Here is a 23,099-nt window from a genome sequence, read left to right on the forward strand (position 1 = left end):
AGATATTTCCCTTTTTAATATTTCCTTGAAAAAAATATAAACGCACGTCAGAAAGGGAGAACTTGAATCCTCAATGCAGATTAAAATCAGTATCTTAATATCAGCTTTCTTAAGAAGTCATTATTGGTATTTTTCTTAGAAAATAATGATGTTTAGAGATAGAAAATTATTTCTTCAGCAGGAAGATATTTGCCTTGAGAACAAGTGGTTTGTTGACAAATATTAAATATTTTGGTTTTTAAACCACAATGAGATTCTTCCCTATCTACAATATGTGATATTGAAAGCTCCCTGATTACAGTCTTCACAGTGTGAGAAAAAAAAATAAAAATCCAAACACATAGAGAAAATATTAGCTTAGAAATAAATCTTTTGTATTACTCTACACAATAAATGGAATAAATGCCAGTAAAGACTAATCGTACTGGTTATAGGAGTGAATTTCACTTTAAAAAGTCTTTGAAAAACTATAAAGCTTGATTCATGCATCCATTTTAAATCAGAAGATTTCCTAGGAGCATGCAAATATTTTTTTACAGATCCATCCAGGTAACTGGAGTAATTACAGTACAAAAACCAAAAACCAAATTTTGCTACACTTTTATGTACAAATATAACTAAATTATTTTGTGCATCTTTGACCTGGCTGTAGTCTCTGCAGCCTTTTGTAAAGGATGAAAGTCCTTTACTGTAGTAATGAACTGTAATAATATTGAACTGTAATAATAGTAACTGTAATAATATTGAACACTTCAAGAAGCCCTACCAATGAAATCACATCAGGAGGCATCCTAGTGGAAACCAGAGGATGAATGTGAACACGTGTGTTTCAGAAATTTTAGGCCAAAAGGACAATTTGTCTTTTCAATAACTTTAGATAGGATAAAAAATAGTACAAAGATCAAAAGTTTTAGCTACATAGTCATTTAGTGAGTCATGATTGTATTTAAATGTAAAAAATGTAAGCATTATAAGGTGCCTTAGCTAGCTTCAGGTAAAGCATACCTTACCTTAAGGTAAATTCTCAATTTGTAGACTTCTACACCAATCAGTAATAAATATACACATCATTATTCTTTCTTTATCTAAAAAATCTCCCAAGGATTATAAAAAGAACTTGAATGCTAATACAGCTTCAGATGGTAAATTGCTTGGTTGCCTAATCTGATCACTATGGATTTTGCAACTTCTGTAACATTCAAGCATTGTTACACATTTCCATGTACTATGGGACATAACCTCACATCTCAGCTCTGGGGTAATTATTGAAGATTATCCCCATCTTAATGAAGAGAAAGTCAGTTCATAAAATGTTTAATGGACAAATCTGATAAAGGAGCTAGGTGCCTAAACTGATGTTTAAGAAAAATTTAGGCTTCTAAATAAAAAATGTAGATTCTGCAAATTCCTGCAGGGCTGCACAGCAATCATGAACATCCATAAATAGCACAATTTGTGCTCATCAAATTGGTGGTGCACTGTAGTGTGCTACTTTTTTGTACAAGCCAGGGTGCCTCAGACTTGGACTGTTTACTTCCCTAATCCTGGGAACTGGATGTTCTTCCAACCCAGACATTGTCCTCTGAAGAAATCTGTGTAGCCTATTTCATGACAGCATGTGGCATGCATAGATAAGAGAGGGTCCTGCATAAATGGAGGGACAGCCATTGCATTCTTTTAACATGCAGCAGAAAGGAAATGTCGCTGGCACTCTTATGGTCCTTTGGGACAACTGTCTACAGTGAGCACCTTTGACTGGGAAGTGCCAGAGCTGGCACTTTAACCTCTTGCAGAAATTAGGGAATTCAAGATGAAGGGTCCCATCTGCCACCCAATGAAACTCAAGTTTTATTTTGTGCTCTGGTGCATTTTGCTGTATCATGCAAAATCCAGCAATGGTTTTATAAGCCAGAGCTCCCACTTATAGGTGGAGTTCATCTTCCCTCCTGTGAGCTCTCTTGCTGTCTCTCCAGCATGATCATCTTCCCACAGGAGGGTGGAAAGGGGCCACAGCTTGGTGGCTCTAGTGTTCCCTGGGGAGGGACAAGGACCACCACATCCCAGCAGAATACTTGGAGGCCAATCAATGGTTTGCTTGAGGAGCAGGAGCGCACTCACTGACACCTCTCTTTCCTCCCACCACAATGGAGGAGACTAAAGCAGGGTAGTGTGCAGCTTCAGATTAAGTGCCCAAGGGACAGCTGAAGTCTCACCATTCCCCCCTGCATCTCCCTCTGGGTCACTAAGTGATGAGTATCTTCACTCTGGACAGCCCCCAGCAATATTCTGTTCAGCCATAGCCAGAGGCACTAACCTTTCCCAGTGTGTTGAGGAGGTACAGTCACACCTGGATCCCACCACAGGTGCCTTAGAACTTTAGCTACTCTATCCTAAGTCACCTCCCTAGACTACACCACCTGCTTGGGGAAAAAGTGCAAAGAATCTCCCAAAGCCCCACCAAATCCTAACAGCGCTGTTTTGTGATTGAGTGTATGAAAGATCACACAGCAACTGCTACAACAGTGACGGGTTTTGTGTATTAGAATGAACGCATAAATTATAATTTATTAGTGAACTTCTTGGATTAGATAGCTATACCTTCAAAAAATACATTTCTAAGTATCACCAACTTCTGCAAAGTCGAATATCTTGTGTAGATGCTGGCACTGGTTTAACTGCACATCCTGGCGGAAAGAGTTTAAATTTATTTCATTGGTTAAACTATATTTTAGCAGGCAGAAAAAGGAAAAATGTAATAAATGGAAAACTAAATAATTACAGAGTAGTTTTTTTTTTGTGCTGGTATTGCTCAGACACACGATGCCTTGAGTATTGTGATCCTAGGAGACTGCATTTGTACATCGGTCCATTTCTTTTGACTGAGGGTGCAGATCTGTGCAGATTGAGATCTCTGAAGCAGTTTTTTTTTCTGGTTTTGAAAAGTGTTGAGCAACCAGAGCAATAGATACTGCCTGTGCTGTAGTCATGAGTTCCTAGCACCTTGCAGGATTGAGTATGTGTCCCAGGTAGAATCGCTGGCTCATGATCACAGGGGGACTCACATGGAAACTGTCACCACCTCAGACTGTATCCACAGAATTCACAGCATGAGCATTTTGTGCAGCCTAGAAAGAACTGTGAATGGAACACATTCCTTCAAATCATCCAGCAATTTCTGTGTCCCCCATGGGATGAGGATCAGCTGATGGTGCTGAGGTTAGTGGCTGAACTCCCTTGTCTCCAGGGAAGCAATCCTTGTTTGCAAAGTTGGTTCATCTATCATCCATTTTATGGATACTGCTGAAGAATACATTCTCTATAAGCTACCTGACAACAGCAACAGGGTTTTTTTTTTTTGTTTATAAAGGTGACTTGTATGGAGAACATTGGATTGTTGAAGGTAGTTACTGCAGAGATAAGTTAGCACTGATTCATGATGTGGAATTTGATCCTCCTTAAAGCACTGGGCAGTACCAGCTGTGAAGGCTGGTAACAAAAGCTGACAGGCAATTTACTCAGTATACATATATAGCCTGGGGGGGAGCACACCAAGTGAGAAGACTTGTTGGAGGATTTTACTCCCAGCTGTGATTTTGCCTGCTGGTCACAGGACTAGGAGCCACCCTCAGTCACTCACATTTAAGTGGTGGCTTTCTTGCTGTATAATCTTTATAAAACCTTTTAGCAAGTTCATTTTCCAACCCTATTAACTATTTGGAGTGACACCATTTTAGGATGGTGTCACTTCAAGACACCTAGAGCCTGATTTTTTCAGGAATGATGAACATCTCTTGTTCCTTTTGATTATGAAGGTAGTTAAATTAGACCTACATGAAAATGCTGCATGGGTCAAGCATTGGTCAGACCTACATAGGAACATTTTGATCTCTCTGTTTCAGACTACATAATAGGGCCTGCTACTCACAGAAGGCTCTTAGGAGAAGTAATTAGTTAATTTCATATAGTCTTTGAAGGCTAAAATGCAATCCAAAAATATTGCTGGATTTGAGTGTTCTGTCTTCTGCAATGAGGTAGTTGGGGTTGCTTTGGTGTTTTTTTGTTTTTTGTTTTATTAATGTTATTAATTTGAAAATGGAGAATTCTTTTGTAAAGAAATAGCTATAAATGCCACCAGAGAAATTCTAGCCATAAGACTGGATTAGACATATATTAATATTAAAAAATAGCTGTGCATAACGTGATCTAGAGAAATGTATTATTGTTGTAAAATTCCAAAGAAACTAAAAACAAAAAAATGAACCCACAATGAATTAAAGGCAATTCAAATTGACAAAATCAATGTGAATTAATTCCATGTATACTTTATCAAACAAGGAAGCCTTTAGTCTAAATGGAGCTAATATTAGAACAAAGAGGTGATGGAGGTGGAAGTGAGAGAACATTTTAGAAGTGTTCAAGCTGCTGAATTTTATTTTTATTTCCTCAGCATGTTATGGGAACTCTTCCATAAGATGATGGAATAGATAATGCTTCCATACTCCTGCCTGTACACTTCAAAGGGTAAGTAAAGAACTGCTATGAAGCAACATAAATTCCCAGCCATATGGACTGTTTTTACTGCCTCAGTTCTCAATAGCAGGAAAGAGTAATCTACTTTTTAAAAACAGAGAAAGAATGTGAATGGGTGTAAACTTTCAGGTCTCCAGTGAATTGTACTTGTCACCCACTTTATATTAGCTTAGTAATCAAAAGTTTTGGAAAAATGAACTAGTTGAAATGTTTCTTCTAGATCTTGATAAAAGTTGGAATAACAGTGTCTCCGTCAAATCACATTTCTGCTGACATTATGAGACAACAAACTCTTTTCTGAATCTTGTCTAAATTCATTCTCATCTTAATTTCCTATTTGTCTATTCAAATATGCAATTTTATGACAGTTGAAAATAATGTAGTGATGATTTGTGTTAATTTATTTATAAAAGGGGAAGAACTGCATTTATTTATAAAAGCAGGAGGTTAAAGCCTTCTGCTAAAAACTGCATAATATGGAAAGCAGCATGTTCTGTCCAAATGCAGCCTGGCACCTAGCCATATGCTGTTTAACTTGAAGCTTGTCGCTGCTATTGCTGTCCAGACGACTACTCATGCACAGTTGTGGAATATCAAGCAATTCTTGAAGTGTACTGGCAGATCAGTAGCAAAATGCTTATCCTTTTGCAGTAAAGCTCCCTGATTATTAAAATAATTAAACCAGTTAAATTCAATGACCATAGTTACTTGTGACTTCATATGTACGTTTGTATACCAGATAAAAGAATAATGCAGTACTCAGTTAATAGACAAACTTAACAGTGACACTGTTTCCATCAAGCTAAGTATGGAAGACTGAGCTTGTAACTAAAATGCAAATGACAAAATAGAGGAACAACTCTGAAGCACTTTTACAACAGTTTAATCAGTCTTACTGAGATGCAAAGGAGGCAGTGTGAAGCTGCCTGACCTCTCTCTTCTATTTCCTCAGAATCCCACCTATTTATAACCTCACAGTGTTTCTGACTATCTTAAAAGCAGTTTGAATTAGAACACTTCTTTAACACATTATTAACACATATCCCATATACTTCTGTTAAACAACTTCCTATAAAATAAACAAGAACCATAATAGTGACTGAGACTTTCTCTGTGATTGTCTGAAGATGTCTTCAAAATAAATTCTTTAAATGAAACACTGCAAGGAAAGAACAAAATAATGGTTTCAGACACCTTATTTAGCTCTAGTGGCATCGCTGACAGCTTCACCCTCACACTGCCATATACGTACCCTAAGAAAGTTTATCCAGCCAGGTGCATGGCCTATAAATTAAGCAGCATAATACATGAAGAAGTCCATTTATCCAACCCTGGCTTCATTTGGAGGATGGTGTCAAGGGAAGGATGCAATTTAAAAGCTCCCAGAATATCTGCATGGTTATGTTATATGAAATTTTAAAATAAGACATACTTAAATATAAATACATAAATGTGCATGTGTGTGTGCCTCATGTGCATCATTCATATACTCTGTAAGCTAAACAGAAAGAACTCCATAGGTCTTGAGGGTGTATTGAGCTCCAGAGGTTTCTGCAGCTGTTGAAATTCCTATGTATGACAAAGGGGCTTTCCTTAAAACCTTTTATTAACAGAGCTGAAGAGAAAATTAGGCTTAATTCTGCCTTCTATGGCAGAAAATAAGCACAGGCTTATAAAGGTGTTTAGCATCTGCCTGACCTGAGTTACATGGTGTTCTGTCCAAAGCCCGCAGGACTGTTCACATGCTTAAACTCGAGACACCTGCTTAAGTGCCTTGCTGGACCAGGGCCAGAAACATAATAGTGGGCCAGCTTAAGCTGATTAGAAATGTCCTGTTGGCTCCGGTGGCAGCAGGATCAAACCTTTACTGCCACTTTGTAAAATACTGTGCTCAACAGGGAAAAAAAGGGGAAATGTCATCCATTCTGTACTTGTCTCAGTGGTCTACTGGATAGAGCTGGAGTACAAAACAAATGTAGCTTATTTAGCACTAACTGGAAAAGCATATGACTAAGAATGCATCTATTTTTCCACATGAAAATAAAATTTATTGCCTTGAAGAAACTCTCATGATAAAGTGGCTTACTCTAATCAGCTGCCTAGATCCAATTTTTCTCTACAAATAAATATGCCAAGGAAGAACAAGGTTTAAAGAAATGGTGAAGAGCATACTTAACCTTTGGGAGTTTAAAGAGAGAAGATGCTTTTAATAATGTATCTTTCACTTTTTTATGGAATGCTGCTGTAATTAGTGTTTTTAGAATCCCGAAATAGGTAGTTACATTGCTTTTTACTGCTTGCATATCTAGCTCCTTAACCAGGTATTATTAGCAGGCAAACTGGCGAGACACAGTCAGCCTGTCTCTAGGCAAACCCAATGATTCCAGGCATCTCTTGCTGCAGAAAGCTTCCCATTTGCGTGCTGTGATATCATTAATTGAAGGCTGAAGAGCCCTTTCTTCCCTAGTGACAGAATTCCTAACAGGGGCTTCTGTGGAGATCAGTCTCTGACTGCCTACAAATTATCAATACTGATTACCAGACTGCTGCAGTGGGGAGGGGACGGCGTGCTCGGCACTGCAGGGCTGGCCAGACTCCCACAGCCCTGCTTTCCCTCCTCTGCTTGTACCTATAGCTGTCTCATGCCTTGTTCCCAGGGGTGCCATGGCCAGTTAAAATGCTTTCAGTCCACACCGATTATTCCTCAGGATTGGATCATAAGCGTTCAAATGAATAAATATATAATGCATCAATGACAAAAGAATTTGGTATAACTTTGTGATTTAGAGAGAGAGTCCGCACAAAATGGGGTTTTGTTTCTTGGAGAAGGATAATAATTGTGTTGGAGCTCTCCAATCTTATTCTGCCGGATTTGTGCTTGCATGACTTTAATGGTGAATGATAGTGAAAACTTGAATTTGAATGCGTCAAACGTAGCTCCTGCCTCATTTGCCCCAAAAGAAAAATCAAGGATCAATAGTGCCTGAATGTTTTCAGCAGCCTGTTCTCTCGCTCCCACACCCTCCACTACGATTTCCTCCCCCCCCCGCCTCCCTCGAACAAAGGGGCCGGCGCGGGGCTGCGCTTTTGCCTCCCGCCGCGGTCGCCGGGACAACCTCCCGATGGCCAGAGGGGACCGGAGACCAAAGGGCTCCCGGGTGCTCTCGGAGCCGGGGCTGCGGCGGAGAGGGAGCAGCTCGCCCGGCCCCGCCCGGCCGCTCCCCTGGGCCCGGCGGGGGAAGAGGCGGGGGGCGCGGCTGCAGGGCGCGGCTCTGGCCGAGGGATGGGGGGGGGACCGGGAGGCTGGGAGGATGCTCTGCCTGCAGCTGACAACCTCAAGGTGTCAACAGTCCCCGGGACAGAGAAAAACAGGGTGAAAGCTGCTAGAAAATACCAGCTAGCCATGCTGCAGTGATCTGCTTCAGCCTGTCCCCCAGTCCCCGTTATCCCCCCGTCAGACTGCAGGTGCGGGCATCACCTGGGCAGCAGCCGAGAGGCGACTCCCGCTGCCCCCCCCCCTCTCCCCGCCACCGCCCCTTCCGCCGGGCTGGGCGCGGCAGGCCCGCAATGCGCGCCGCGGATGGTGTCCGCCCCACTGCAGCCCCCCTGCGGGACCCTTCTCCGTCCCCACGGCACCACCATGGGCACTGTCACCTCCCGGTCCGGCGGTGCCTGTCTCCCTGCCTGCTTTTCTTCTCCTCCCGACGCGGTGCGTTTCAGGAGCAGAAGGGAGCACAGACTGGGGGCTACAACGGCGGGGGGAGGTGTACCTACAGCGGGGATAACTTTCCGCTTCGTTTTCTTTTATATATATATGTTAATATATATATTAATACCGTAAGATATATTAATCTTCAAAATAACGAATGCCATTTCAAAATCAGGCTGTGCTCATGTGCCGACCTCACCCATCAGTAAATAATTAATCCGATCTCAGGATGTTAAAAGAGCCCCGGGCTCCCCCACCCTCTCCCTTTTTTCTTTTTTTTTTCTGATCAAAGAGATCAAAAATCTGCTTAGCGTTGTCTTGATTTCCTCCTAAACTCCAGGGATGCTTGAGAGGAGCGGCCAGTGCTAGCAGCATTCCCAGGGAACTGTGGCCGGTGTAGTGGCTGGAGGAAAGAGAGGCGTTTTCTTACCCATCGCTGTTTTGGCCATGGTGGGACGCGCAGGCTCTCAGAGGCTGTGAAGGCAAAGGGGTCCAGCTACAGCGGCGGAGAGAGGGAGAGACTGAATAAGGCACTGAGTCAGCAGAGTGGGGCTGTGCAAGAGAAGGAGTGAGAGGCAGGAGCCCATGAATAATTATCACTCCTCTACCCAAGCAGATTGGCTCTAGAGGTCCCCTGACATGACTCCTGCAGAGCCAGAATCTCCGGGCATTAAATATTGATCCACCAATGGTGCTGGAGTACAAAGTGCCAGAATGCAGTTTGAAATGGAAATCAGCCCTTGAATGCCTCTCCCCCCTCGGCCTGGCTTCGATAGTACATTCCATGTCAAATGTTTTATGTCTTACACGAGAGAAGCCTATTGGTGTTGAAGGCTCTGCTGTTGCTACCTGTAAAACATGTACAAATCATTTTAACACATTTTATTCCAAAGATATGACAAAAAAAAAGAAGGGACCAACATAAGGGCTTTTCTAAACCTTTTCAGTAAAACTGATGCTCAGAGTATTTTTACCTCTGCATCCCATTTCTTACAAAGATATACAAATATCACAAACAGTAGTTTTTTATTGGATTTTTCTCCATGTTGGTATTTGTTTTAGTATCCCCAGACCTCACTAAGGACAACTGGAAGTCTGCTAAAACATGGGGAATGGCAGCTGGACCTGCTTACACTCTTGAAGGGCTCTGGAAAGCCAAACTCAGGATAATTGGGAAAAGAAATCAATAACCACTCCCCTGCTGTGCTATAATACAAGCCACTGAGAAACTGTGAGCTTGATTCACCTGATAAAGTGTGCAGCATGGGACCTGATGTCGTTATCATATGAATGGGGATGGACACATTGTAAGGATGCTCTACATTCACTTTAAGGATTCTCTCTCCCCAGCAAGAGGAACACCAGTGACATGACTGATAGACACTACACAAATGTGGGTGTTTAATTCAAATTCTTGCTAGAAACATGGCAGTGATGGGGCCTATTTGTACACTTCCTAGGGCTGGAAGCAGTTGCTTTCCTGGAAGAGACAGTATCCAAGAGGGTGGTACAAAGAGGACACTCCATCTTTACTGTCTAATCCATGTGCTGTCCAGCTGGAGCTCATTTGCGTCTCCCAAGGGAAACCAGCCCTATTGTTAGAAGCTATCAGTGATAACAGACTCCCACGCTGCTTGTAGACAGACATGGCAAATTTTCAGCTTGAAATTTGGAGGATGCTACTTGTGGAGTGTGTATGGGTGGGTGAGAAAACTAGAAGAGAGGCAGAGGTCTCCCGGGTGGAGCTGTGCTCTCCTGGAGCAGCCAGAGCGCAGGCAGGGCACTGGCACCATTCTCCTTCCTTCAGTGGTGCTATTGCACCTGCACAGTCTCCGTGGTGTGCCAACACTGGCTGGGATGTTCTTCCTCCACGTGTGCTTCCTTAGGACAGGTATCATAGGATTACACTTTTCAAGCTTCCTTGATGTCAGTGAACAGCATTTTTGGGTAGAGCAGGCCCCTAAGCGTGAGTAGAAGGGCCAGCTATCTCTTTTGGAGTCACTACTGGTGATTTCTGAATTGCAGGAACTAGGTTTTTTTTGTATTTTTTATTTTTATTTTTTATTTAAATGAGAATAGTAAAGTCTGGAAGTGATTCTGGGGAGAGGAGCACCCCCAGACTGCACAATGTGCCCAGGGAGATGTGTGTGATTCCCCAGGGTGTGAGCTCTGGTGGGGCAGATGCTGCGGTGGCTGCCTGGAGAGGCAGCACAGCTTGGCTGAGGGGGAGAGGTGCTGGGATGCAGGGGCTGAGCAATCCCCTGCCTGCAAGGCACCGAGAGAAGGAAGGCGGCTGGAGGGCTCTGCGGCCTTTTGAGGGAAAACACTTCTGCGCCTTCAGCTGTGGCTGCATATGGGGTAGGGTGAGCAGGAGACAGATACCTGGTAGCGTTGGGGTGTCTGTAGTGCGAGGAGCTTGCTCCTGAAAGCGAATGGTGAGAAACGAGTGAGTGTAGAGCATGAGAGGGCGGAGGGAGGGGCACGCCTCTTCCTAACCGAGAGCATCCCAGCCCCCGGTACCCCGGCAGGGCTGGGCCTACCCCTGGCCAAGCGGGGCAGCAGACGGGAGCACAGAGCGGCCCGCCCGTCCGCTGTGAGGGCGGAGAGCGTCCGGGCGCTGTCCGTGGTGCTGGAGGCGGCTGCGCTCCCCGGGCCAGAGTGCGGGCGGCCAGGCAAGGAGGGGGCAAACGGGGAGACAGGGAGGGAGGAAGGCAGGGAAGGAGAGGTAAGGAGGTAGGCAGAGGAAGTAGGCACGCACCGAGGAGGGTCAGGCAGGGCTGGGGTAGGCAGCGTTGGGCGCGGCTGTCCTCCCCCTGGCCCCCCCGCCGGCTCTGCGCCATCTCGGCAGCCGCAGCGCGGAGCGGGTGAGGGGCCGCGGTGAGGCTCCGCCCGGCCGCTCCCCTCCTTCCTTCCCGGCACGGGGCCTCACCGGGAAGAGGTGAGGCTCGGCTGCCCGGGGAGGGGGGGCGCCAGGACTGCGCTCGGTTCCATTCTCGGTGCCGTTCCTCCGTCGCGACACCCATCACGCCCAGCAGGCAGCAAGCCCCTGGCCTCTGTCTTTTTTGTTTAATCCTGTTCTGCCTTTCCTCCGAGCTCAGCCGGCAGCGAAGGGCGGCAGGCAGAACGGGAGGGTTCCCGTCGGCGGTGGGCTCCCACAGCTCCTGCAAGAGCTTCATCGTTCCCGCTTTCCCCGCAGCCACCGCAGCAGGGACAGCAGAACTTCCCGCTCCCGGCCCTGCCTGCCCGACCTCTGGTGCCTCAGGCCGGGGACAGGGCCCGGACCCTCCGCACCCGCCTTTCGGGGGAGCCAGCGCTGTGCTGCAGCAGGCTGTCAGGCCGGGAGCGGGGGCTTGGCTCTCCCTCAGGGAGAGGTACGGAGCTGGGGAGAAAGCGGTGCAAGAAGTTGCATGGCAATCAACTGTCACGTCAAGCTCTTGGCACATGCTGGAGCAGTTATGAGACACTCCATACATCATCTCTGATCCACTGCCACCTTTTGATGGTGTGTTTCACATAAATTTTAGAGGGAGTGTGAATCAAGCTCCTGCATGTCCTAGCAAGCCTAGGACTTGTTTTCCTTCACATTGCTTGCCTTCTCTTGATTAACATTAAAATGCATTTGCAGCCTAGCCTAGCTCCAGATGCGTTGGATGCCCAGGCTGTAAGGATGTGCTGCTGAGCAAAGCACTCCTTAACTGCTTCTAAATAGCAGTGGGATATAACTGGGGCTTTCACCCCACTTTTGCTAGATGCTTCTTCTGTGGCCTGCGACAGAGCAGTGAAAAACTCTTGTTCTTTTCTCCATTTCTTATGAAGGATATTACTTTTTACCCCCTTGCAGACAAGAGGAAAAGGGAGATGATACTGGAAAGAAAAATGTTTATGCAGTACTTTGAAGACTATTGTTGCTAGGTAAATGAACTTCATTGACACTGTAATAGTACAAATGGCAGAGATGGGAGTAGGTCATGAATCTCTTCCTGTTTGCCTGGGCTTTGTGTCTCTGCTGCATTTGCTGGGAGACTGTGCAGCCTTGTTTCACTGTCCTAAATAACATGAGAAATTCAGCTTTTTCTTCCTGACTTTTGGGAGACTTCTTTATCCTTAGCCTTCATCATTAGGGAATGTAACAGACCTTATTTATAACAGCTGTTTTTTTTGTTGGTTTTTTTTTTTTTTTCATTTGGTTACTCCTAGTTCTTCTTTAGGCCTCATGGAGCAAATTCTCTTCGTGTCTATGCAATTTTAGAAAATTAACTAGTAATTAGTTCATGATTAGCTTGTTTTCATCCCAATTCCTTCCAACCCCTCACCAAAACCTATGGTAAAAGATACTATTCAAAATCTAAGATGAAGTCCTCAGAATTCAGAAAAGAATGGTGCCTGTGCAACCTTAGTTACCCTTCCTATGCATAAATATCATGATACAGTTTTTAATTATATGCTCATGTGCTACTTTTTCCACTGGGTTCTCCCTACATACATAACAAGATGGATGGTCGTCCCTTGGTGAGCACTATTTAATGTTTTGTTTTCATTCTGTTCTCATAAACCAGAACCTTGAAACAGTCCTCTGTGCCTTGAAACTGGGGGTACAATAAAGATTTTCTTGCAGGGGTGTTTGCCAGAATCTTTTTCTAGCATTGGTGAAAAAAATCTTTTGTCTAGCCTTATTCATCACAGCAGGTTAAGCTAGTTTAGAAGATGTTAGCAGACTTTGTGTTTTAGTAAGCAACTAAACCCTCTCTATTTTAATGTGAAATTTAGAGAAAGGACTACAAACATATGCAGGTGAAATTTTGTAGTTTCTGTAATGTTTTGGCTTTTTCTGTAACTTTTCCTACAATTTTCTGCAGACTGCTATCACTACACTAAGCAGGTGCAACGATCAGCTGTGTACTGAAAGCAAAGGGGGAATGAAGAGCACTGGTACGTCTGCATAGCTGTGTCTTATATATGAAGCATGGCACCATTTTCTTCTTGAATTATGTTTTTCTTATCTTTTCATTTTCCTATGAAACATTCAAGTTACAAAAACATAAGCACGTTATGTTTTTTTGTTACAAAAACAAAAGCACGTTACTGCTGTATTAGCATTTCTCTTGCTTCTGAATTTGTGCTTTTTTTCTGAGTATAGCCTCTAAAAATCATCTTGTTAAAGCTTGGTAGTGACTTCATAAGCCAGCTGCAAACAATGTCACCATTAGTGATTTCGGTTGCTGCCCATTCCACATACATGTTAGAATAGCACAGCTTTAGCACTTGCCTGGTTTCATGCAGGCTATGCACAGCTGCACATGGTGTTCCTTTCAGCAGCATTCAGAAACACTGTGGGGAAGCTGAATAATGGTATTACACTATTTGCAGATTTTTTTTCCCCCCTAGAAATGTGCAAGCGATGGTTTAGCGTTAACACAGGGATTGTACATAATGAGGTCACCCTCAACACCCTTGTCCATGAGATGTGAGCTGTGCCAGGCCATGTGATGAGAGCAGATTGGCTGCGTCTAGACTCTGTCCTGTACTGCAATACATAAACCACCATAGGCCTTATGGGGGAAAACAGAGCAAATTGTGTCATTCTTTCTGAATGAGGACAGCATTTTCATGAGACCATGAGAACTGTTGTGTGGGATCAGACCAAGGGGCCATCTATCCAGTAGCTTGTAAACTGTATATTCTCCCCTTCCAAGGCCCCAGCAGATAACAAGATTTTCTGGTCAGTGACATTCTTGCCTTGGGTGAACCTCTTGGCAGCAGCTCTTCAAGGAGGCAGCTTGTAGGGGAATCCCAGTACCTCTGGACCCATTTTGGTTTTCTCATCCTGACCCATTTCTGGGTAGGCCACCCCTGGGCAGCCTTCCCACATCCTTAATATGTTCAGAGTGGTCACAGAAAAGCTGTTAGAGATGCTCAGCTTGATGTCCCCTAGCAAATCTGTATTTTCTGCATTTGTAACCCTTTGACTCTCTCCTGCTTTCCTGTTCCCTCTTACATATTCCCTTACCTCAGTGTTTTTATTTGGTTGGTTGGTTTTTTTAGGGAAGAGCTGACAGCTGTCTCTGAAATGGAAAATCACATAGGAAGAGCAGCCATAAACACAGGCCTGGGAGTAGCAGCAAAGGACTAACATGTATGGTAGAGCTCCTATTATTCTGCCAGGGTATGCAGCCTGGGGCCTTCCTGTGGTCTTCTACATGTTTAGTAACACCCTTGTCCAGTCTCTCTCTGTTACCACTGGCTATAGGTGAATGCTGGAGGAAGGCTGAAAGTAGGAGCAGCATGTGCTGTATTCCCACAAGGATTGTTCCAGCCACTGACTGCTCTCAGGAACTGCCTGAGCCTGACAGTTTTCCTACTCTGTAACCCTTGACAGATCTTTATTTCTTCTACAATATCCCCAATGTCCCTTGGCAATTGGTTCCACAGAGTGGCTCTTTGCTGTGTAAAGAGGCATCTTCTTTTGCTTATTTTAAAGCATGTGTCCTACTAAGACCTATTATGTTTATCTAGATCTGGGATACTAAGTACACTTTTGTTCGTAGAGTCATAGGGTTCTTCATTCCTTAAGGTAAAATGTAGTGGAGGTAAGAATACCAGATCCAGTTCTTTTAAAATGGGAAGAGACAAGTAGGTGATGCAGGAGTAGTTAAGATTAGGCTAACTGGGGACAATGCCATCTGCTGTACCTTGGAGGTTCACAATGAAATTTTCCTAGAAAAATGAAAGTGCCAGTGTTTAGCAGATCTAAATCACAAGTTATTCCAAGACCAGGAGGCCTAGTTTGAATGTGTCCTCCAAGTATCTTATTGAAACCAGGTATTATACTGGCACATTTTCTGATTTGGTTTCCTGACTGTATTTTTCTGCACAGCAAAATGCTTTGTGTACCAAGAAACCAACAACCAAATTATGCAGCAAAGTGTCTAATTTGCTCAGTGTCCTTATATGAGTAAATACACAAGTTTTTTAACTTTCTTTTTCTGTTTTTGCTTTTCTTCAGATTGACTAAATTTCTTGTGACTATTGGCTGCTTATCAGCTGTTTCATCATAGCTTTTGTCTTGTGCCCCCTGGAGAAGATCAGCAGACCGTTTGCTACTCCCATCTATATTCTAGACCGGTTTTCTCTTTATAGTCAGGTATATCCATAGATATGTGTTTTAGAGCAATAACTGCTATGTTATTGCTGGCTCTCAAATAAGTTCTTCATATCATGCTCATCATCTATTTGTTTTGCAACTAAAATTTATTTTGACTTACTCAGTGACTTATCACAGTAAAGACAATATGTGATTCTGAAGTAAAAATATGCGGAGAATAGATAAACGAGACTGAAAATTAGCTGCATTTGAGTGAAATTCACACTTAAAGGGAAAGAGTAGCAGAAAACAAATTTGACAATGAAGTGTAGGAGAACATTTTTTTAAACTTTTAGTCTTTCTCTATTAAAGAAATTTCCCATTAAGGAGTTTACAGGAAATTTCATTTAACACTGTTTTTGCTCATGGCTTTGTCAGATTTCATTGTCTTCATCTAACATTCTGTATTGCATGCTCATTGATTATTGTTTGTCCTTTTAAAAAGTCAGCTGAGATGTCTTAGCTGGTTTTGAGGATAAATTTTGTGCAACATGACAATATTTTGCTCCTTCTGGTGATCTTTTCTTGGAAATGCAGCAGCATGCCCTATTCTGCAACAGATAATTGAAATCTGGCAGGCAATTATTTTGGTAGCAGAGAGATGGACTGTCTTTTCACTGTAAAAATCCACTTAAACTTGGCAACATTTTAATGCTTTAGAAAAAACTGCTTTACACCGCTTTTGGAGACTTGCTAAAACCTTAATAGCTGAAGTCTCTGAAGTTTCTTCACTGAGTATGCTTTAATTTTTTTATTTTTATTTTTTTTAACAGTGTCTGTTTCATCTTTTGGGACTGACAGCTGGTCAGGGAAATAGGAAATAGAGTGAACTAAATGTTAATTATGAAGAACACTAAGAGAGAAAAACAGCTGATGTAGTGAGTGAAAGCAGACACTGGCTGGACAAAGAAACTACAATGAGGAAGCCTTTGGGAGCATGGGTAATTAGATTGCAGGAGCAGACCAGGGTTGTGAGACAGGGCCTGGCATTTGTTTGCTGAAGAGATGACAGGGATTTGTGGCATAATATGGGGAGGTGGTTGCCCAGCAACCATAATTTGGTCCCCTTATGTTACATGTGTGGTCACACATTGTTTTTATTGCAGGATTTCTGGCCCAAGCATTGAGCAGGATGGACCTGCTCTAGTGATGTACTAAGGCTGTGCAGGAGAGATGAGTGATGCCTGTGTGACTCCTGCCTCATTTATTGCCGGAGCTGGGAAGTCATTAATGACAGAAGGGAGGGTAAAGGAAGGTCATGTGAGCAAAATAATGCACTGTTGCACTGGACTTTTCCCACCTGGTGCTAACATAACCACTTGAACAAGTTCCATGATCTCTGTATGTGGAACTTTTAATAGTTTCTAATTATCTAGTTTTTAATGACTACCTTTAGAGTCTTAAATCTAATTTGCTCAGCAGTCACACCTGTGACTGATGCTGCTATGTCTGTGTTTGAAATATTGTTAAATACTTTTAAACTACATCTGTGATCCCTCAGACGGGACATCTAAAATCACTGAACACCTGTGCTTTAATTTTGCTGTGCCTCCAAACCCTGCAGTTTAGACAGCAGTAGTACCTTTTCTCTGCCACTGGATTTTTGTGAAGCTAAGTTGGTTTGCATTTGTGCAGCTCTTAGATATTGAAGAAATGAGCACTATTGAGAAACCCTGGAGGAGATTAATTATTCTGTCATCATAACACAATTGAATAATGGTCAGTAAACAAAGCATGGGCCACACAGTGAGTTATGAGGTGAAAGCAAAGTATTGATGCAAAACAGTGATTAAAGACTGTGTCAAAATGCATAGATACAAAATGTTACTGTCACCCTTGTACAGGAGAGATTTCCAAGAGGGGAATTAAATGCTATATTGGTGCCCTGCATGCCTTTTTCTGTCTCTAGGGCAGGGTTTGTTGTTCAGATAGTATGGCATTTTGGGTTTGTGATGAGCACTTTGATGGTTATACTCCTACTTTTAAATGCATAGGGTTCATGAGTGTACATTGTGCTGAGTAGAAGGTGATGGAATTTTTGGAGGTTCTTGTCTCTTGTGGGAATTTGTTCCACACTATGCTCCACATAGTCACTGCCTCCAAGCAGTATGGTTGGGTACACTAAAAAGTAAAATAGTGCTTAGGTAGGTATTTAATTGGTGACATGAAAGATAGTGGCAATGCATTAGCAGCTTGTGTCTGGGTAGAAGTTAGATAAATATCTTAATGCTACTGTTTGAAAGGAAAAGGGTGTTATAGTGAAAGTTCATGCAGGTAGGGAGCTACTGGCTACTAGTAACTCACAACAAAAGTTGTTCAAAGAGAATAAAGAAGTGTTTACTTTTGTATTTACCTTTTGTTGATATACACAAGGTGGCTTTTTGGTAGTGTTTGCTTGTAGGTACTCTAGTTACGGAGCTCAATAGGAATCTACTTTTTGGATCACATAAATTTTCTCCCCATATTTTTTGGCTCAGCTCTGAACTTACAAAAGCCCATGTACCACCTGAGTTCCAGCTCTGTCATATGGGGAATAGTTCTGTTGACTGGCCACGTCTGTTCTGTCCCTTTTGGCCTTTTCTGTTTTTATATGCAGCTCTGCAAAGCCCGTGTGCTGCAGTTGCATGCTATGAAGTGTTCCCTCAGTTTTTGTCATGTAGACTTTTGTGTTTGTCGCATGAGGGTGGTAAGAAAACAGCTACCAGGAGCCAATGCTATTTATGCTTTTTGCTTTGCATAGCTGTTTCTTTTTTCATCTCTGGAGTTTGAATGTAATCACTGTGTCCAGAAGGAATGAATCTTTTCTAGTATCTCTTCAGACAAGAAGTAAAAAAGAGTCTTATTAAGCCACAGAACTTGAAAAGACCGTGAGCTATTATTCATGTGAACTAATTCAACAGCCATTTAAAGCAGTAACTCAGTTTTATGTTTTCTAGGGCTGTAAATATTCTTGTCTGACTTCTGATTTCCTATTCAGTCAAATGCTATTAGATTCAAGTCATGTAAGGGCTCTAACTTTTACCAGAAAGTAATAATAATAATTAAAAAAAAAGAGCAAAAGCTGTCTGCCTTTTTTGATGGCTCCATGGTACATAGCCATTGTAATAACCAAACATGGAAGATCACATTAGATTAAAACTTCCAGTTCAGCAGCTGAATGAAACTGTCCAGGAATGCATTTTTATACTTTCTTTTAAACTTAAGTGGAAATTGGTCAAAAGTTCTTTGAAGTGTGGCAGTTTGGAGTGGATGTATTACCAGGAAAGATGGTAGATAGAGAAGTCTGTGTGGGTCATAGTGTTGGTAACCTACAAATTACAGATTCACTCAACACCTGAAAGCTGTTGTTATCTGAAGGGTGAAAAGGAGAGGTGATTAAGGGAAGTTCGTTGAGAACAAATGAGGTTGTAAGCTGAAGAGTGATGCACTCTCTGTCTTGTGAAGATGCAAGTAGGAATCTACAACTGGCAGATGAATATGTACAGCTGTTGGTAGCCACAGCTATATTCTGTGGACTACTGTAGGATGTCACTTTCCAAAGGATGGTTGCTTTTACAACTACATCAATTTTAGAATTAGAAATACTTCATTACCCAAAATTTCAGAATTTAGAATACCACATTTTATGATGGTTTGCAGTAGAAAATCCAGTTGCTAACCCAAACCTTTTTGCTGTCGTTGGTATTCTAACACATCTCTACAGTGTAAATAGAGAAGTTGTGATTGAAGCTCACAAACCAAGAAAACTAAGGTTGTCATCTCATTTTGAAGCTGTTAAATATTGCAGTGTATATGTGACATGAGACAGTGCAATGCAAGTAGTATACTACAGATTTAACAACATGACTTTGAGGATGAAAACATTAAACTCTTGGATTCATAGATTGAATAGTTAGGCAAGGATCACATTCCATTCTTTTAAGATATGATCTTCTGAAATTGCTTGTTAGATGCCTGATTAGCAGTGGAATTGTGGTAACAAGACTACTGAGCCAGAAAACTTTGATCTCCTTTGGCTGAAATCCTTGCTTCACTGACATTTCTACCTTTGTAGATGGACATAAACTCTCTTTCTTTCATGTATTGAACAAATGCACAGTTGCTCTTACATTCTAACAATTTTTTGGTGAAATGACTCATATTTTCCTAAAACTATCCTAAAAAAAAGTACCTAGTCTTTACCTAAAGGCACCGAGAGAAATTCACTAATCTTTGTGAAAAATTATATCTAGTTTTAAATTTTAATTTCTCTGCCTTCTGAGTCCATCTCATTTTTTTTTGTGTCTTTGCTTTAGTTTGCAGTGTCTTCTCAGGCCTTCTACTGGAAAACCAAGATCTTCTGGCCCCTGAAGTTCCTTACTTAGGCCTGAGCTTTATGGCTTTTCTTTTTCCATTTCTATCCCTCTTTTTTAGCATCTTAATTGAAGAGTAGTAGACAATAACATATTATTCTAAAATGATCTCATCAACAGGCAAAACCTGCCTCTCCACTTGTGCTCATTTCATTTTGTTTTTTTTAATGTGCTCAAAACTGTATTAGCTTTTCTTGATATAATGTAGCTGCTGAAGAGTTTATGCCACTTCTCCACTTCTCCACAGATCCCTTTCAGATTCTGTTTTCCAGGTTGTTAGACTGCATATCTGGATATATAACTTTGTATTGGAACATATTAAAATGTAAATTTATATTATGTACAAAAGAGAGCAAATTTATTTTTCCACATCTTCATTGCTATTGTAATGATTTAAAGTTAATTCATAAAAGAAACAAACCAGGTATTTTTTACATCTGATTATTAACAGAGTTGTTTCATCAAGATTGTTGTTTCATGAGATCCTGCAAATTACATGTCTCATAAGTATCTTTATACTGATACATAGGTAAGCATAAGATGCTTGAAATTAATGAGAAACACTGCCTGACTTTACTAGAACAACCAGTAGGCTCCTCAGTAGGCCACTCCAGGAGCATGAAAATGCTTGAATATGGAGATGTTTGCAAAGGACTAGGGCATAGTGTCATCCTGCTAAGTACTATGTTTAATTCTGTGAACAGTTTCATTAATTAGACCTAAAGAAGGTTCAGTAAATGCTCCAATCAATAGTGTGTCATCAGTTCATAAATTTTTAAGTCTGGAAAGAGCTATTGCTTTCTCTGAGTCGTTCTGCAAATAATTATTTATGAAGTCACAATTTTTATCAGTATTTTCACGTCTACTATCATCATGATGATTTAATAGTCCCATTTAGATTATTGACAAATGCTGATTCACATCTGTTTTAAAGGAGATAATTTTTGGGATCATGTCTAGAAAATACCTCTTTGAATAAAGATGTTGTGCTTGCTATTGTTTTTTTCAGTCTCTCTGGTTAATCAGCCTTTAAACATTTAATGTGGTCACATTTATTTAGAGAATGTCCTAAAATAAAAAATCAAATTAATCCAAGTATAAGTATCTTGCAGAAATCTGTTATATGAATATAAAAGGTTTATTTCCCTCTACTCTGCTCTTGTGAGACCTCACTTGGAGTATTGTGTACACTTCTGGTATCCTCAACATAAAAAGGACATGGAACTGTTGGAACAAGTCCAGAGGAGGGCCATGAGGATGATCAGGGAACTGGAGCACCTCCTGTATGAAGATAGGCTGAGAAAGTTGTGGCTGTTCTTCCCAGAGAAGAGAAGGCTGCGTGGAGACCTCATAGCAACCTTGCAGTATGTGAAAGGTCTATAAAGAAGGGGAGGGACTCTTCATTAGGGACTGTAGTGATATGACAAGGGGTAAGGGGTTAAAACTTAAACAGGGGAAGTTTAGATTGGATAAAAGGAAGAAATTCTTTCCTGTTAGGGTGGTGAGGCATTGTAATGGGTTGCCCAAGGAAGCTGTGAATGCTTCCTCCCTGGTGGTGTTCAAGCCCAGGTTGGACAGAGACTTGGATGACATTGTTTAGTGTGAGGTATCACTGCCCATGGCAGGGGGGTTGGAACTAGATGATCTTAAGGTCCTTTCCAACCCTAACTATTCTATGATTCTGTGAGCTTTTTCATGATATTGCTCAAGTTCTAATTCTTAAGGCTGAGTAAATAAAAATTTAAATGGGTTTCCTAGGTATTAATATGGATCTATGAAGTGTTCCTGTATTGCTAGAACAGTTCCAATTCCAGTCACTGGGTGTTACTTGGAATCCTTCCTCTGGCAATAGATTTTACAAATGGAAGAAATTCAATTGTCTGGAAGGATGATAAGAATCCGGAGCAGCAAAAGGAATGTAGCATCCATCAATTCTGAGAAACCATGTGTCTCTATGCTAAAAAGAAATAATTTTGAAAGTAAATAAAACACATTCTGGATAACTTAAATTTTCAATTCAGTGATGAATTTAGATTGGCATTATTAATCATCATCTATGGCAGCAGTGATTCTAAAGTGGGAATTGTCAGCCAGAAATTTGCAAAATTCAGTAGGTTTGAACTAATATACTAAGCATGTGTGCTTTTTTATCGCAGTAGTCATCTATCTCATGATTACAGTGGTGGGATAATGGTTTTTCTCATTTCTGTGGTGGTTCTAGGGGTAAGAATTTACTTTGCAAAGTCACAAAAGAAGCAAGGACTGTAGCATAAAATTGATTTTTTAACATAAAGAGGGCATAGTTATTTGAAAATTCCAGTTGTGGTGAAGAATGGGGTTGCCATGGCAGTAATACAACAAGTGGGGCCTCACGATCCTCATGGCCTTTTGGGTTTTAGGCAGGAGGTGTCAGGAAGTTACCAGAGGGATAACTGGCTTGTGGCAGCCAAGTGTTCATTGTGACATCACTTTTTGATCCTTCAATGTCTGCTCTTCCTATCATTGTGAAGCAGAATTCACCAAGTGTTGGATTGTTCACCCACTAATAGGGAACATGTGCTGGGATTAGACCGTCATGAGACAGGTTAGTTTCACCCTACTGATGGTGTGTTGTTGCAATAGTAATCCTGCTCAGTATGAGAGGAACTGCAGGTTCAGACCCCTCGTGCATGCGCTTGGCTGAGGAGCCACTGGTGCGAGGCTATCATCTTCAGGCTTTTGACTGAACACCTCTAAGTCAGAATCCTGCCTAGCCGTAGTGATACTACAGCGCCGCCGGTGCCTTGGTGGGCTCGCAATAGCGGTCACTGGAGATTGATCCAGGAAATGACAGTCTTGCTCAGAACTTAGGAGAAGGAAAACTCCTATCTTCAAACCTGGGCTGATGGAGCTCATCCAGCCTTGTGTGGTCTGCCATCTAAGAGAAGGATGCTCTTATAAAACCTATGACCTGCAGACTTTGCTGTCACCATCCTAGCTCACTAGGCTGTGGTAGTTAAACCTCAGGTGTAAAGGGTGGGGCCAGTTCTGCACAAGCCGCACCTCACCTAAAAAATCCACTGTGCAGGCTGGAAAGGCTTGCTCTCACTTGTCTGTATGGATAGGGGAGGGTCGAATTGGTAGGTGACAAGGTGCATGGGAAGCTGCAGATCCAACCTTGCACGCAGGCAGACCAGCGCATGGGTAGCTCAAGATTACTCAGGAGATGACAGTCCTGGTTGGACACTCCCTGACTGCCTAAGCACCCTTTTCCAACCAGATTTGCATATCCCACTTGCCCTTGGTCATCGTGTTTTGAAGTAAGCGTGGTCAAAACCCTTCTCAAAATCTTCGCTTGAGAAGCCAAGCCATCAAATCAGTACAGCAA

At 42.2% G+C, this 23,099-nt stretch overlaps 1 protein-coding gene across 1 annotated transcript in view; it reads right to left on the reverse strand.

Moving 5' to 3' along the window:
• STMN2 (stathmin 2) overlaps positions 1-8,959 on the reverse strand; it is a 35,176-nt gene extending 26,217 nt beyond the window's left edge. Inside the window, exon 1 of the mRNA XM_005150821.3 lies at positions 8,670-8,959. Within this exon, the coding sequence (XP_005150878.1) occupies positions 8,670-8,688 (19 nt within the window). The 5' untranslated portion in view covers positions 8,689-8,959. The remainder of the gene's footprint in view (positions 1-8,669) is intronic.
• Between the last annotated feature and the right edge of the window lie 14,140 nt (positions 8,960-23,099).

Source organism: Melopsittacus undulatus, chromosome 1 (assembly GCF_012275295.1).
Source record: "Melopsittacus undulatus isolate bMelUnd1 chromosome 1, bMelUnd1.mat.Z, whole genome shotgun sequence".
NCBI classification, from domain to species: Eukaryota; Metazoa; Chordata; class Aves; order Psittaciformes; family Psittaculidae; genus Melopsittacus; species Melopsittacus undulatus.